At 36.2% G+C, this 13,399-nt stretch overlaps 1 protein-coding gene across 3 annotated transcripts in view; it reads right to left on the bottom strand.

The window, feature by feature from the left end:
* The window catches only part of ANAPC10 (anaphase promoting complex subunit 10), a 263,091-nt gene that overhangs the window by 172,813 nt on the left and 76,879 nt on the right, over positions 1 to 13,399 (bottom strand). For 2 of the 3 annotated variants that reach the window (XM_055336623.1, XM_055336621.1), the window contains one exon: positions 2,214 to 3,935. The exons of the other annotated variant lie outside the window; for it this stretch is intronic. In XM_055336623.1, the coding sequence (XP_055192598.1) occupies positions 3,705 to 3,935 (231 nt within the window). In that variant the 3' untranslated portion in view covers positions 2,214 to 3,704. Of the gene's footprint in view, positions 1 to 2,213; positions 3,936 to 13,399 lie in introns of those variants that run through there. 3 annotated transcript variants of the gene reach the window in all.

Below are 13,399 nucleotides of genomic sequence, written 5' to 3'. Positions count from 1 at the left end.
TCCCAGGACCCCAGGATCACGCCACTGAGCCACCCAGGTGCCCCTCATTGTGGTTTTACTTTGCATTTCACTAATGTCCAGTGAAGCTGAGCATCTCTTTACAAACTCATTTGCCAATTCAATATCTTCCTTGGTAAAATGACTATTCAAATTTTCTGCTTACTTTATTGGGTTGTGTTCTTTTGAGTTGTAAGAATTCATTATATATTCTAGATATAAATCCTTTGTCGGGTATATTACTTGCACTTTTAAAAGAGAAATGCAACTACTTTAGATAATTATCCTTTGCCAATATACATGGTCTATCTGTGTTTTAAATAATCCTTATAAAAAGGGATGCATTATCTCCATAATACTCAGCTACCAAGTTTTCCCATGCCTAATAAAGGTGATCAGCCAGCTGGCATATAAAAAATAAAGAATAAGAGTAGAAATAGAAAACATACTGATTTTCTCAACATTCTTCTTTATCCCTCCTGATTTTAGTAGGCTCTTAACAAACTATTAATAGGAGATAACAGAGTGGATCATGTAAATGATAATTAGTCCTCTTCCTTGTTTCTTCTAAGCAAAATTTTAAAAAGGATTTAGCAAATAGTAACATTACTAATAAAACCTTCTGTACTTTTTATTAGATTTCTCTCTTTTCCTAAGACCCTATGTTTATATGAATGTTTTCCTTATTAGACTAAAGCAAAACATTAAATACAGTACCTAGTGAATACTGCTATTATTTTCTTGATTCTCTCCTTTTCTCTTTTCTTTCTTTCTTTTTTTTTTTTTTTGTTTCGTTTTGTTTTAAGTAGGTTCCATACCCAGCATGGAGCCCAACATAATAGGACTTGAACTCACAACCCTGAGATCAAGACCTGAGCTGAGAGAGACACTTAACCAACTGAGCCACCCAGGTGACCCTCTTTCCTTTTCTTTTAATTCTTATCCATATGTTTTCCTCTCTTCTACCATTTCCAGCATCACACATCTACATTTGGATTAATGTGCTGATCCGAAATGAGTCTTGGTTACACATTTTTTTTTGGTGACGCTAGAGATCACCTACCATGCTTACTTCAAAGAAACAAAATGAAAATAACAATAAAACTCTTTTTGGAACTCATAGAAAGAACAGCAGAGATTCTACTGAGTGAAAAAATGAAACCTTTTTTTATAGTATTCATGTAAATTAGTACTCCTTGCCAGAATAAAGCATATACCTAATTATTTTTTAAACTTTACTATTTAATGGATTAAAGACCTAAATGTGAGACCTGAAACATAAAACTCTAAAAAGAAAACACAGGCAGTAATCTGTTGAACATCAGCTTTAGCGTATTTGTGGATTTTTCTCCTCAGGCAAGTGAAACAAAAGCAAAAATAAAATATTGGAAAAAAAAAAAACAAAAACAAACAAACAAAAATAAATAAAATATTGGGACTATATCAAAATAAAAAGCTTTTGCACAGGAAAGGAAACCACCAATAAAACAAAAAGGCAATCTACTGATTGAGAGAAGATATTTGCTATGATATATCAATAAGAAGTTAATACCCAAAATATGTAAAGAACCTACACAATCTAACACCAAAAAACAATGTGATTAAAAAATAGGCAAAGCAACTGAATAGACAGTTTTCCAAAGAAGACACTCAGATAACTAACAGACACATGAAAAAATGCTCAATATCACTAATCACCCAGGAAATGCAAATCAAAACCATAATGAGGTATCACCTCCCACCTGTCAGAATGGCTATTATCAAAAAGACAAAAAATAACAAGTGTTGAGAAGGATATGGAGAAAAGGGAACTCTTACGCATTGTTGGTGGGAATGTAAATTGATGGAACCACTGTCGAAAACAGTATGGAGGATCCTCAAAAAGTAAAAAACAGAACTACCATAAGGCACCTGGGTGGCTTAGTTGGTTAAGTTTGCCTTCTGCTCAGGTCATGATCTCTGGGTCCTGGGATTGGATCCCACGTTAGGGTCCTGGCTCAGTGGGGAATCTGCTTCTCCGTTTCACTCTGCCTCTCCCCACCACCACCCATACCCCCCCAGCTCATGTGTGCACACACTGTCTTTATGTCTCAAATAAATAAATAAAATCTTAAAAAAAAAAAAACAAACAAACAAAGAAGAACCACCATATGATCCAGCAATTCCACTGCTTTGGGTATTTACCCAAAGAAAACAAAAACACTAATTCAAAAAGATATATGCAACCCTATGTTTATTGAATGATTATTAACAATAGCCAAGATAAGGAAGCAACCTAAAGTGTCCATCAGTAGTTGAACAAAGAAGATGTGCTATATAAATACACATGATAGAATATTACTCAGCCGTAAAAAATGAGATCTTGCCATTCATGATATCGAGGGACCTAGAGGGTATTATGCTAAGTGAAGTAAATCAAATAAAGAAAGACAAAGACCATCCGATTTCACTTATATGTGTAGTCTACAAAACCAAACGAACTCTCAAACATGGAGAACAAACTGGTGGTTGCTAGAGGGAAGGGAGTTAGGGGGATGGGTGGAACAGGCAAATGGGATTAAGAGTTATAAAATAAATAAAACGTGGAAATTAAAAGTACAACACAGAAAATATAGTCAATTACTTTGGTGATAGATGGTGACTACACTCATCTTGGGGAGCACTAAGTAACATATAGAATTATCAAATCACTATGTTATACACTTGAAACAAACAGAACATTGTATGTTAACTATACTTCAATTAAAACAAAAAAAGAACGAAAACTTTATTACTTAAGACTTCAGTCTACCCAGCAATGCAAGAACCACCAAGGAATCAATTAACCAATCTGTGGAAGCTCTTGTAGCTAAACAATGATCCTCCTAAAAAGTAATAGACATATGGGGGGAAAAATTGATACAGAATCAAATCTAATCATTTTAAACCATGGAAAGAAAGCACATTTAAGTTCCTTTAAAATATTTTTATATACAAAGAACAATTTTATATACCTTTAAAATTTTTAGGAGAATCATTATCCCTCATTATGCTTCAGTGTCAGACACAAATTTGAAATGAACTCTTCTATAAGCAGCAGAACTGGGATAAATAGCAGATGATACTAGCAATCTCTGACCCAATATCAGGATTTAAAGAACCCTGGGATTAAAAGTATTTCATGTAAGTAATTATGTCATAATTACCTATATTCTCCAAATCAGAATGGTTCTCATAAGACACCTAATGCTAAGGTATTTTGACACTGTTTTTTAAAAGGTACCATATTAAAAAAATAAGCTTCCTCTAGAGAAAGGAAAAAAAATAATTTTGGCCTATTAAAGATAGTATCTATTGATAAAATATTGTTCCCAAACATGCAATAAATTATTACCTAATGCATGTTCACTGTATGAAATAATCACTTAGTAAAAAATTGTGTATCTCTTAAAATTTTCAGTTCAATTGTTTTTCTTTTGATATACTGAAAAATTTAATGATTGGCTTTAAATCTTTTTTTAATAATGTAAAATATGTGAGCTTTATTATATGTTAAAGAAAATAAAAATAGGATGACCCAAAATTTACTCATTAAAGTTACAATAAAGTACTCTTTGATGCATACAAAATTGCAAAATAACTGATGCTTTTTTCAATAAAGATTCCAGATATATTTACTGATGAGATAAAACAATGATATGTTTAATGACTTTTGTTCTGTGTTAAGGTCACCTTATTGAACGATACATCATGAAATCGATAGTTGTACATCTAGGAAATTTACCAATGGAGCTCTCTTCCACTGGTGTGTATATTTTAATTTGTCTCATGTGGGTGTCTCTTCCATTTTGGTGATTGGCTAGAACAGCAATCTGTATCATGAATGTGCGAGTTGGCTTCTTATGGTTATCAGTTAAGGGAACATGAATCCAGCCACTTGGTTCCACCAATTCAAGTTGCTGCCAAGAAAACAGAAGTCAGATTATATTTTTACCCAATGAATATAATTTATTATAATGAATACACTTTAAAGTTGGCTTATAATTAACATTTTGCTCACTGAGAGAATGACAGTATAACAACCATTACCAGTTATTTGGCATTTTTACATCATGATCCATTCTTACACTTGCTAATAAGCACTCTACATGTACCATGTTACAAAATAAAAATAGATGTACGCAGTCTTAGTGTTTACAGAAACCTGTATACCATTCAAGTTCAGAATCAGACATCAGACATGTATTAATGTATATAGCCAATGGAAGACCATGTTGATATAAGTAGGAAAAGAATCTAATGTTATATCTCAGGTATACTTTATTTCAAGGACCATACCTAATATACCCGAAACACATTTAAGAATAAATCAGATTATATATAAACTTCAAAAAATATTAACAAAAGAAAATCAATAATTAAAAAAAAAACAGACAGCTTTTTTTTTCTTGAACAACAGTAAGTGATTTATCTACTCTGGATGATATTCTAAGCCTAAAATCTAGATTTTTAATAAGAAATGCCAGATAAATTTTTTTAATTCTTAATTTTATTTTAATCAAGAGTCCAAAATATCCTTCCTTAACAAGGGAAAGAAAATCATAAGTCAAAAGGTAAACCTAAGTTTCTAAAATGTTTTCTTTGAAGTAGTTTTTAAAAGATAAATACTTATTTCTAAATTATCTTAATTATTGAACATATGTAAACTATATACATCACCAAAAACACAGGTTTACTTTAACAACACAACCAAATGGCAGTGTCAAAGAATCTAAATCTGGATTCTATGAGTTACTCTACTAAAACAATTAATTGAACACGACTGTATCTTCTTATTTTCCTTTCCTCTCTCCCTTCTTTCTTTTTTCTTTCTTTCACTCTTTTTCATTTCTCTCCTTTTCCTTCTTCCCTCTTTCCCTTCTTCCTTCCTTCCCTTCTTCTTCTTTCTTTATTCTTTTATTCATTTTTTTTTTTAATGGAGGAGAAGGGTGGGTAGATAAAAATAGAGACGTGGACAAGACAAAGAGAAAAGGAATCCTATGAAAAGGTAGTTATTTTTTTAAGACTGAATGATTTCTCCTTTTAACTATAGAATGTAAGAATGAATAAATCTCTACTCCTCATAGTATTTTTAGTCAGTGGTTGTTGTTGCTTTTAAAAAACTTGTATCAGTGCTAACTTACCCTTAAAAAAGAGGGGGGGAGGGGATCCCTGGGTGGCTTAGCAGTTAAGTATCTGCCTTTGGCTCAGGGTGTGATTCTGGAGTCCCGGCATCGAGGCATCGAGTCCCACGTCAGGCTTCCTGCATGGAGCCTGCTTCTCCCTCTGCCCGTCTCTGACTCTCTCTCTCTTTATGCCTCTCATGAATAAATAAATAAAATCTCTTAAAATAAATAAATAAATAAATAAATAAATAAATAAATAAATAAATAAATAAATAAATAAATAAAATATTTTATTTCCTTATTCATGAGAGACATAGAGAGGTAGAGACACAGGCAGAGGGGGAAGCAGGCTCCATGCAGGGAGCCCAATGTGGGACTCGATCCCAGAACTCCAGGATCCTGCCCTGGGCCAAAGGCAGCAGCTTGTGGTGCTGACATTTCTGATGTGGGTGGGATTCACTACGCTGATGCTGTGTTAGAAAAACTGCAAAATGAACTCAGATATCGCTATGGGAAGGAACTGCTGCTGTGGAGAAACACTGCTAGGATGATGGAAAGCAAACAGGACAATTAACAGAGGGAAGTAAGTCTCTTCCTCTTCCTGCCCTGCAGTCTCCCTCTAGCCTACCCTTTTACCAGAACTTAACAGCCAGGCAAGAGCTCCACATACATGAAATCTTTACTGAGAAACCATTATGTGTTGAACAATGTTATAGGGGCTAAAAATAAAAAATACAGTGGCGGGCAGCCCCGGTGGCTCAGCGGTTTAGCGCCGCCTGCAGCCCAGGGTGTGATCCTGGAGACACTGGATCGAGTCCCACATCAGGCTCCCTGCATGGAGCCTGCTTCTCCCTCTGCCTGTGTCTCTGCCTCTCTCTCTCTCTCTCTCTCCTCTCCTCTCTGTGTATTCTCATGAATAAATAAATAAAATATTTAAAAAAAAAAAAAAAAAAAAAAAAAAAATACAGTGGCAAATAAGATCATGCCTGAAAAAAACTACTCAAAGAGGTACAAAAAGATAGGGTTTAAACATGACTTCAGGGGCAGCCCAGGTGGCTCAGCTGTTTAGCACCACCTTCAGCTCAGGGCCTGATCCTAGAGACCTGGGATCGAGTCCCACGTCAGGCTCCCTGCATGGAGCCTGCTTCTCCTTTGCCTGTTGTCTCTGCCTCTCTCTGTGTGTGTCTCTCATGAATAAATAAAATCTTAAAAAACAACAACAACAACACATGACTTCAAGAAAGAAGTCATAATAAAAATACTAGTAGTGAGGAAGAAAAATCAACAAAAAGAATAAAAAAATCAATATACTTATAAAATAAAATGTGTCAATAATAATTCCTCAAAAAGAATGCTAATGACAATAATAGCAGCAAGTGCTTACCTGGCACTATTATGTGCCAGGTACTGTTCTAAGTGCATTAAGTATATTAATTTACTTAATCCTAGCAATGAGGCAGGTATTATTATCCTGCTGTCACAAATGAGACAAGTGAGACACAGAAAAGTTAAGTAATTTCAGTGAAGCCACACAGCTGGTAAGTGGCAGAGCTGTGATTCAAACAGGCAGTATGATTCCAGGGACTATGCTTTTATAAATATAATGTGTTTTATATTATATAAAGATAATAATTTAGTGGCTATAATTTTATCTGAAATCCTATATTATACAAAAAAAACCATGAATTAAATGAATTATGGATAGGAGACAATTCCCCACAATCGTATCATAACACAATTTCCTTTTAAGCCAACACATAAACATATACACATATAACATAAAGGGAATTATAAAAGAGAACAATAATAGAATTAAATATATATTTCAATTTCAAAAATCTTAAAGAGGAAAAAAGTAAATAGTATTATATATACTAAAAAAAGTTTTCATGTTTTAAAATTTTTTATTTATTATTTTTTATATATATTGAAAAAAGTTTTTTTTTTAAAAAAACATGGTAGGGTGGTATATAGAAAGTATAAAATAAGTTGATAAAAGATATATGCATCAAACATCATCTTTAAAAAAATCAGGGTCTTGGGGTGCCCAGCTGGCTCAATTGGTGGAGCATGTAACTCTTGATCTCAGGGTTGTAAGTTTGAGCAGCACGTTTGGTAGAGAGATTACTTAAAAATAACATCTAAAAAACAAAAACAGGTTCTCTTGAGAATATTATGCTAGTGAAATGTGCCAGTCATAGAAGAACAATACTGCATGATTCCACTCACGTAAGGTACCTGCTAGTGTAGTCAAATTCAGAGACAGAAAGTAGAATGATGTTTGCCAGGGGCTGCAGGGAGAAGGGAATGGGGAGTTAGTGTTTAATAGGTATGGAGTCTCAGTTTGGGAAGATAAAACAGTTGTAGAGGTGGATGGTGGTGATGACTGTACAACAATGTACTTAATGCCACAGAACTGTACTTATAAATGATTAAAATGGTAAATTTTGGGATCCCTGGGTGGTGCAGCAGTTTAGCGCCTGCCTTTGGCCCAGGGCGCGATCCTGGAGACCTGGGATCGAATCCCACATCGGGCTCCTGGTGCATGGAGCCTGCTTCTCCCTCTGCCTGTGTCTCTGCCTCTCTCTCTCTCTCTGTGTGTGTGACTATCATAAATAAATAAAAATTAAAAAAAATGGTAAATTTTATGTTATGTATATTTTACCATACAAAAACTCCAGTTCTCCGTTCAACAAAAAAAACCCAAGTCATGTGGTGATATTGAAACCCTAAAATACTGCTGGCTGTAAAATACTGTACTGGCTGTACATTTTACACTGTAAAATAGTGCCACCACTTTGGAAAATCATCTCACAGTTCCTCAAGTGATTAAACATAGTTACCAGATGATCAGCAATTCTATCCTCAGATATATATCCCAAAGAAATTAAAACACATGTTCACCCAAAAAATATGTACACAAATGTTTATAACAGCATTATTCATAGTAGCCAAAAGATGCAAACAACCTAAATGTCCCACAGTTGATGAATGGATAAATAAAATAGGCCATACTCATACAATGCAATATAATTTAGCAATAAAAAGAAATGAAGCGCTGATATATACATAAATACTTTGAACCTTGAAAGTAAGTGAAATAAGCTGGTCACAAAGGACTACATTCTATATGATTCCATTTATATCAATGTCCAAAGTAGGTAAATCCATACAGACAAAAAGTAAATTGGTAATCGCGTAGGGCCGAATAGTGGTGGTGGTGGGGTGCAGGGGATGGGAAGTGATTACTTATCAGTAAGTACATGGTTTCTTTTGGGGGTCATAAAAATGTTCTAAAACTGGTGATGCTTGTACAACTCCATGAACACACTAAAAACCAAGGTTATACATCTTAAATTAACTACATAGTATGTAAATTATATCTCAGTAAAGCTGACTATATATAAAAAAAGGCAAATATGTTTTAATACAGTGATTAAGAAATATTCTAAATACACCAATAAAAAGAAATTAAAAAAAAGAAATATTCTAAATACAAGCAAATGTTAAAAATATACTTGACAAATGAAATCAAAGAGAAAACAGAGAGAGAGAGAGAGAGAGAGAGAGAGAGAGAGATATGCCTGGGTGGCTCAGTCAGTTAAGTGCCTGATTTCTGATCTCAGCTCAGGTTTTAATCTCAGGATCATGAATTCAAGCCCCATGTTGGGCTTTAAAAAAAAAAAAAGGAAAGAAAGAAAGAAAGTAGAACTATAAATATTAATTAGATTCTTAAGTTTTTCTGGGGAAAAATGGGGGAGGATAAGAAAAGTTAATATCCAAAAGAGAAAAATGAGGACAAGGAATAAAGCTGGTAAGTCTAGAAAGTGAAACCTAGTACAAAGCCATATTAAATAAATGGTATGGTACTATATTTCATATCAGTAGGTGTACCAGTCAGGGTGCATTTGGCTGCAGGTAGCATAAAATCTAATTCAATGAGACTTAAACAATGAGAAAATTTAGCCAATAGGAATATAATAGGAATGCCTGAGTTAATATGGTCACAGGATAGGTTAATTCAAAAGCTCAAGGATGCTCTCTAAGACTCAGGTCCTTTCATCTTCTCACTCTTCCAGGATAGCATTGTTCTCAAACTGATTTCCCTTATAGTAGTCACTTGATGGCTGCAGCACTCCTCCAGAGGCAGAAATTAAATACTACTCACGTCTTGGATCTTTTTTAAGAATAAGCATACCTTGGGGCACCTGGGTGGCTGAGTCAGTTAAGGTCTGTCTTTGGCTCAGGTCATGATCCCAGTGTCGCGGGATGAAGCATCTGGCTCCCTGCTCAGTGGGGTGGCTGCTTCTCTTTCTCCTCTGACCTTCCTCATCCCCTACTCATGCTCTCTCTTTCTCTCTCTCAAATTAATAAACAAAATCTCAAAAAAAAAAAAAAAAAGAACAAGCACACATTCTCAGAAGCTCGTGTTAAATATCCATCCTTAGCTTAATCATCAACAGAGGAGCGGGACCACCATGATTGGTTTGCCTCAATTTGATCTCATTCCCTGAGTGGCAGCACATAGCTACTTTCTGGAAGTTAGAAAGTTGAATGAAACTGGAGTTCTATCAGAAAAAAAAGGTTAGAGAGAATGGATATTGGGTGGAAAACTAACTGCCATAGTGAAGAAAGGATGGCTTTCAAAACTAGCACTGTAATGACTGGTTATTTAATAGAAGTTTAGATTTTAACTTTATACCAAATTCAAAAGTACATTCTTAAAGAATTAAATATCTATACAAATAAACAATCACAATAACAAAACTACAAGAGTATTAGAATAATTATACAAGATCACGTTTACAATCTTCTGGTAGGGTTCACCTTCCAAAGCAGTTCACAAACCAAAAGATAAAGGAAGAAAACAAATTTGACTACAATAAACATCAAAAATTTCTGTAAGGCTAAAAATAAAGTAAAAAATAGTAAAGAACAAAAACAAAAACAAAACAGTAAACTGAGGGTAAAAAACACCTCTATTTCACAACAAAGAAATGAGATCTTAGAAATAATCAGAGGACCACCTGGGTGGCTCAGTCAGTTAAGCAACTAACTCTTGATATCAACTCAGGTCACAAAACCTTAAGGGGAAAAAATCAACACAAATTTAAAAAATAGACATATGCCATGTACGTATATATACACACAAAAGGAGAAATGTAATGCGCCACCAAACACAAGGAAATTGTTCAATCTCAATAATAGATACAAGTTTAAAAATGTGTGTGTGTGTGTGTGTGTGTGTAATATCATACTGGTAAAGATTAAAATAATTAAGACCTCTCATTATTGGTGAGGGTAAGGGAAATGTACTCTCATAGACTGATATAGAAATTAAATAGGTATAAGCTTTCTGAAAAGTAATCTGGTAAGACCTATCAACATTTTAAATGTAATTAGCATTTAACAGAGTAACTTCACTTCTGGAACTATACACATAATGATTATAAATATAATAATATTCATATTTGCAAATAAGTTATATGACTACCAATTGAAGGGTGATCGTGGTAGCCAGCCCCCAAGATGACCCTGGTGATTCACAGCTTTTAACTAGTTTCTTCCTACAATGGGTTAGGGTTGGCTTTGTGCAACCAACAGAGTATGTCACAAGTGACAATGAGAGACTTTGCAGATAGGTCATAAAAGACACTACAGTTTCTTCCTCTGTTGTGCTACTCCTTCTGGAGAAACCAGCTCCATGACATGAAGACACTGAAGAAGCCCCCAGGAGAGGTCCATATGGAGAGAAATCTAGGCCCAACCTGCCAGCACATGAGTGAACCACCTTAGAAGTGGATTCATTCCCCAGTCTCAGTCAGCGTAGCTGACATACCACTTTAACTGCATGAGAGACTATGAGAGAGAACTGGCTAGCCAAGATCTTTCCAAATCCTTGAACAGAAATCATGAGAGATAATAAATGATAACTGTTGTTTAATACCACTAAGTTTTGGGTTATTTGTTACATAGCAATAGTAAAATACAGAGTGGTTAACTAAATAATAGTCCATATCCTGGAATATCCTACAGCAAGTAAAAATGATGTATCTTTCTATATATTTGCAGTTATTTGCAGCTATCTCTGGTTAATTTTAAAAAGTAAAATACTAATAAATAACTTGTATGATCTTATATTTTTTAAAGATTTTTTATGGATAGAGAAAAAGTCTAAAGATATTCACTAAAATATAGACAATATCTATAGTGATGAGAATGTAAACCATTTTCATTTTATTCTAACTTTATGTATTGCCTATGTTTTTCTTAATAAACATGTATTTATCTTATTTAAAAAGCTATTTTTAATTTGATGGTGGTTGGGGGAAGAGAGATTTTCAGGAAGTTTCAATACCTGAGCTTAGTATCTCATTAATAGTACTCCTTTCTTCCACTAATAGACTCATCCTTCTTGGTGATTTATACATCCATTTAACAATCTGGATTCTCCTTTTCTTCATTTCTTCACTTCCAACAATTTTGATTAGTCATATTCACACTTGATCATGAGCAACGGCTGCAATATAGCTGAAATGTTGACTTAAAATACCTCATCTTTATGGGCTCCTAAATTATTGGCTTTCTCTAGTGATACCCATGGCAATAGTCTTACCCCCAGCAAAACAGCTACACCACTGATTCCACCTACTTCTTGACTATTCATTAATCCATTCAATCTTAGTTCCTACTTTATCTCAAGACATCTGATAGTTCATCATGACAATCTCTTTACACACTTAAATTCAATGTCTCTCTCTGGCTTTTTTTGTTTGTTTCTTTGTTTGTTTTGTTTTTTTAAGGAAATAATCCTGGTTATATCCAACTCTCTGCTTATTCTATGCCTATTGAAGAAAAATAGCCATGCTCACGGTCTCTGGATTAGCTGTTTCTAGGTTTGTCCTCAAATCCTAACATCTCTAATCTTTTCTCTCTGAGCTATTGTCTTATTAAAAAAACTGTTTAGAGGGAGGGGCAAGACGGCAGAAGAATAGGGTCCCCAAATCACCTGTCCCCACAAATTACCTAGATAATCTTCAAATCATCCTGAAAATCTACGAATTCGGGCTGAGATTTAGAGAGAGAACAGCCGGAACACTACAGTGAGAAGAGTTCGCGCTTCTATCAAGGTAGGAAGACGGGGAAAAAGAAATAAAGGAACAAAAGGCCTCCGAGGGGGAGGGGCCCCGCGAGGAGCCGGGCTGAGGCCGGGGCGAGTGTCCGCAGGACAGGAGAGCCCCGTCCCGGAGGAGCAGGAGCTGCACCAACCTTCCCGGGCGGAAAGGGGCTCGCAGGGAGCTGGAGCAGGACCCAGGAGGGCGGGGATGCCCTCGGGCTCCCGGGGACACTAACAGACACCTGCGCCCCGGGAGAGTGCGCCGAGCTCCCTAAGGGCTGCAGCGCGCACCGCGGGACCGGAGCAGCTCGGAGGGGCTCGGGCGGCGGCTCCGCGGAGGGGGCTGCGGGGCGGGAGCGCGAATCCACCAGCGCAGGCCCCGGAGCACAGGGCGCCGGGACACAGCCCAGGATCCGGCCTCCCCCCGGGACAGGCAGAGGCCAGAAGGGCCCAGGACCGCAAGGACGCTCCTGCCCTGAGCTGAGCAGATCAGCGGCCCCGCCCCGGAGCATCCAGGCCCTGCTAATGGAGAGCTCTGTGGTTACTGCGGGGGCTGAAGCCAGGGCTACCCTCGCTGAGCCCTGCACCAGGCAAGGGGCAGAGCAGCTCCCCCAAGTGCTAACACCTGAAAATCAGCACAACAGGCCCCTTCCCCAGAAGACCAGCTAGACGGACAGTTCCAGGGGAAGTCAAGGGACTTAAAGTATACAGAATCAGAAGATACATCCCCGTGATTTTTTTTCTTTCTTCTTTTCTCTTTCTTTCTTTCTTTCTTTCTTTCTTTCTTTCTTTCTTTCTTTCTTTCTTTCTTTCTTTCTTTCTTTCTTTCTTTCTCTTTTTCTTTTTGATTTCTGTTTGCTTCCCCCACCCTTTTTTTCCTTTCTTTCTCTCTTTTTCTTTTCTTTTTTTCTTCCTTTTTTTTCTTTCTTCTTTTTCTCTTTTCTTTCCTTCTTTCTCTCCTCTCTTTTTCTCCTTTTCCCAATACAACTTGTTTTTGGCCACTCTGCACTGAGCAAAATGACTAGAAGGAAAACCTCACCTCAAAAGAAAGAATCCTCTCTCCCACAGAGTTACAAAATCTGGATTACAATTCAATGTCAGAAAGCCAATTCAGAAGCACCATTATACAGCTACTGGTGGC

Source organism: Nyctereutes procyonoides, unplaced genomic scaffold (genome assembly GCF_905146905.1).
Source record: "Nyctereutes procyonoides isolate TBG_1078 unplaced genomic scaffold, NYPRO_anot_genome, whole genome shotgun sequence".
NCBI classification, from domain to species: Eukaryota; Metazoa; Chordata; class Mammalia; order Carnivora; family Canidae; genus Nyctereutes; species Nyctereutes procyonoides.
Note: the sequence above shows the minus strand (reverse complement) of the source record. Positions and strands in the feature narration are given on the sequence as shown.